At 45.4% G+C, this 4,149-nt stretch overlaps 1 protein-coding gene across 3 annotated transcripts in view; it reads left to right on the top strand.

Moving 5' to 3' along the window:
* The first annotated feature begins 211 nt into the window (after positions 1–211).
* The window catches only part of GTF3C6 (general transcription factor IIIC subunit 6), a 13,023-nt gene continuing 9,085 nt past the window's right edge, over positions 212–4,149 (top strand). For 2 of the 3 annotated variants that reach the window (XM_069077044.1, XM_069077043.1), the window contains exon 1: positions 212–477. In XM_069077044.1, coding sequence (XP_068933145.1) covers positions 400–477 — 78 coding nt within the window. In that variant the 5' untranslated portion in view covers positions 212–399. The remainder of the gene's footprint in view (positions 478–4,149) is intronic. The other variant, XM_069077042.1, reaches the window with a different exon arrangement.

Genomic DNA, 4,149 nt, shown 5'->3' with positions numbered 1-4,149 from the left:
CTAAGAGGCTAGAACACCCGGCCGATTTCACCTGGCCCGCAGACCCCGCCCTAAGTCCGGCATTTCCCTCAGGCGCCCGCAGCCTGGGTTCAGGACTCAGAGATGGCACAAAGAGGGAGAAACTCGAGCAAGAAAGTTCACGAACGCCCTCTGCCGGAGTGCCTGTTCTTCCGTTCCGCCGGGAGGGCCGGGGGGCGGGTCTTTCAGCGGAAGAGGCGGGGCCGAAACTGGAGAACGAGGAAGTGGCTTCTTAGCAGCCCGCCCTCAAGATGGCGGCGCAGACCACCGCCCCCACCCCACCGTGCTCGATCACGTGACGCTAGTGGGTGCTGCGCTAGTGGGTGCTGCGCTAGTGGGTGCTGCGCTAGTGGGTGCTGCTGGGGGAAAGACCCGTGGACCATGGCGGCTACTACTTTGGGCGAGCAAGCTCCGGGGCGCGAGGAAGAAGAGGACGAAGAAGAGGACGAAGAAGAGGAGGTAAGTGGCAGCCCGGCCAGGAGGCAAGGTCGCGGGGCGACCCCGGGCTCCTTTCCCCGATGGCCCAGGCCGCAGTGGAGAGCGTGCCTCGGGAAGATGGGATTTCTCCCCTGGCTTTTCGAACGGGTTTGCTGGGCCCGCGTCTTTCTGGTGCTCAGTGAGAGGAGCAGGATGGCCTTTCCGGGGAGATGGGGACTCGCTCAGTGCTCCTTCCAGTGCGCCGCTTGAAGGAAGCAAGGAAACATTAAACGCTTACTAGGTGCCAGGAGGGGCAGCTAGGTGATGCGGTGGATAGGGCACTAGGCCTCATTGGAATCTTTTAAGATCAGAGTTAAAATGCGGCCTCTAGCTGTGTGACCCTGGCCAAGTCAATTAACCCTGTCTGCCTCCGTTTCCTCATCTGTAAAATGAGCTGGAGAAGGAAATGGCAAACCACTCCAGTAGCTTTTCCAAGAAAACTCAAATAGGGTCAGGAAGAGTCTGAAATGACTGCAAAACGACTGAACGACCATGGTAAGGCACCAAGCACTGTCCTCAGTGCTGGAGATACAGATAGGAAAGTAAGGCTGCACCTGCTGTCCCGGAGCACCCGTACTAGGGGGAAGAGAGCAGGTGGAAAGGACCCATGGCCTTGGGCGTGTGTTGACAAAGCACGTCTTAATGCCCATCACTTCACATCCGTGTCAGATGCTGGACGGCACCAAGGACTGAACTATCTGGGTCTTTAGCACCTGCAGGTGCAGTGGCCAAGCTGCTGGGAGAGGTGGTGATGGTGGTTTAACTTGCCACACATGCTGCCTCCTGCTCTCCCGGGGTGCCTGGCTTCTTTAGGCAGGCTGGCTTACCTGCCTGGGGAATGGCTGTTAGGGTAACTAGCCCCTTCTCCCCAGGAGGTGCTTCCTCAGATGATGGCTGTGAGGGTTGGGTGGGAAGCAGGACTGGTGGTCTAGGGGGGTCGTAAATACTGGTCTAGTCTGGGGGTAAAGTCAGGAACATTTGGGACAAAATAAGTTCAGCTTTTAAGAATATATATATTATCCATAAATTTCTGTTTGATGATGGTATTCTCTGGTCATTCTGTTCATCTGTTTCTTGTCATTATCCACCCTTACTTCTACTCAGAGGATTGGCATGAGATTGTACTGTATTTCTCCACCTCTTAAGGTTCTTGGGTACCAATGTTTACCTCTTGGTATGGGATCAGCCCATGTTCTTTTTCTGGTTGGGTCTACCAGAACTTAATGTTATAATGCAATATAGTATTTCATAATGTAGGACCATTTTCAGGAAACTTTTTTTTTCCTTTGGAAAAACATGACCAGCATGGAGAGTGTTCTTAAGAAACCCTTCTATTCACAGCTATCTGGACCAGGTTTTGTAAAATGTGTTTTGAAAAATGCTAATCTAGTATAATAATCTCCCTTACCCCTTCTCACACCCCTTATTTTTTTTTTTTACATCTTTCTTCATATATCCTTTATAGCTTTTTTCATAGCATAGGACAATAAAAAAGATGAATACACATGAAACTGACAATCTGCTCTCCATAAATTGCTCTTTCTTTCAAATACAACAATATTATCATGTAAATTTCTTTTTTCTTCATTCCCCACCACCCTAGAGATGGCTACCATTAAACAAAAATAGGTTCACACCCCTTATTTTTACAGAAAAAAATAATTAAAACTTTTTTTTAATGATTTGACTAGGTCATACAACTAGCCAACAGGACTCTGGTCTAGTCTAAATCTCAGCATCTTTCCATTCATTCCATTCTCATACTGGGCCTAGCACTTTGTTGCAAATGTACATTTGTAATCAAAATGGAAAAGTCTGAGTGAAATTATTGTAAAGGGGGCACCTAGAGGCGCAGTGAATAGAGCACTGGCCCTGGAGTCAGGAGGACCTGAGTTCAAATCCGACCTCAGACACTTAACACTTACTAACCAAGGAAAAAAAAGAAATTATTGTAAGGTCATTCTGCTTAACCTAACTTAACAGATTTTAATTTATTATGAAAATATGTGGTATGTAGCATTATGATACTTTTTTCTTTAATTGTCCAGCAAGATCCTTAGAAAGGTTATGGAGATTATTAGAGCTAGAAGGATCCTCAGGGATTATCCAGTCAAAAACTTTCATTTTATAGATGAGGGCTAGAGAAGGTAAATGATTTGCCAAAGGTCACAAAGTAATTGGCAGATCCTGGATTTGAATCTCAGACCTATGGTTTCAAATCCAACACTCTTTCTACTGTACCATGATGTAATTGGGTTCCTAGATTCTGGAGATATAAAGATAGAAATGAGAGTCCCTGCCCTCAAGATTACATTCTATAAAGGAGAAACATGTCCAAAGATAAATATGAGATATATACCAAAAAAATTTAGAAAACAATTTCTGTATTTGAGAACAATAACAACTGGCACAATCGGGAAAAGCCTCTTAATGGGAGGTATCACTTGAACTGAGCCTTAAAAGCAGCTAGGAATCTAACTGGGGTGGTTTTGTTGTTCAGTCATTTCAGTTGTGTCTGACTCTTGGTGACCCCATTTGGGGTTTTCTTGGCAGAGATACTGGAGTGGTTTGCCATTTTCTTCCCCAGCTTATTTTACAGACGAGAGAACTGAGACAAATGGGGTTAAGTGATCACATAGGTACTAAGTGTCTCAGGCAGGATTTGAACACAGGTCTTCCTGACTCCAAACCAGGGGCTCAATCTACTTCACCACCTAGCTGCCTGTATCTAATTGACCGAGAGGTCAGTAAAGAAAGCATTCCAAGCATGATGGTTTTGGCTTTTCCAACTGCCTAGTGGACATCTCAAACTAGATGTCCCATACAAGTCTTAAGCTTAATGTGTCTAAAACTGAACTCATGTTTTCCCAAAGCCTTTTTTTCTTCCTAATTTCCATATTAATGTTGAGGACATCACCATCTTCCCAGTCATTGAGGCTGACAACTTAGGTGTCATCCTTGACTCCTGACTCTTTCTCACCTTCTATTTCCAATCTGTTGCTAAGACTTGTGGATTCTACCTTTGCAAGTATCTCTGGGACATGTCACACCCCCTCTCCTCTGACACAGCCATCACTTTGATATAGTCCTGCATCACCTTACACTTGGAATACCATTAGCCATCTGGTTCATTTCCCTGCTTTAAGTCTGCTATCAAAATTATCTTTCTAAAGAGTAGATTTGATCTTCTTAAGACAGTAAACTCCAAGTAGCTTCCTGTTATCTCCAGGTTCAAATAATCCTTTGGTGTTTAAAGTCCTTCATAACCTAGCCACTTCCTTTCCAGTCTTTCTCCTTATTCTCCTAAGTACTCTGAGATTCAGTGACATTAATCTCTTTGCTATACCTTCCAACTCCCATGCATTTTTTACTGGCTACTCCTCATGACTGGAACTGTCTCCCTTCATATCTTCACCCCCTGGATTCCCTGGCTTCCTTCAAGTCTAAGCTAAAACCCCACTTTCCTGCAAGAAGCCTTTTTCAGGCCCCCTAAGTCTAGTGTCTTTCTTTTGAGATATCTGCAGTTTATCATACCGTGTTTCCCCGATAATAAGACCTATCCCGAAAATAAGCCCTCCCCTTACTGTGTAAGATTCCTCTAAAATAAGCCCTCCCCCAAAAATAAGCCCTATTGAGATTGCTACTGTAGTGAAG

Source organism: Petaurus breviceps, unplaced genomic scaffold, assembly GCF_028583685.1.
Source record: "Petaurus breviceps papuanus isolate PSGF00001 unplaced genomic scaffold, PetGlider_PUasm1.0 90977, whole genome shotgun sequence".
In the NCBI taxonomy this organism is placed as follows: domain Eukaryota; kingdom Metazoa; phylum Chordata; class Mammalia; order Diprotodontia; family Petauridae; genus Petaurus; species Petaurus breviceps.
Note: the sequence above shows the minus strand (reverse complement) of the source record. Positions and strands in the feature narration are given on the sequence as shown.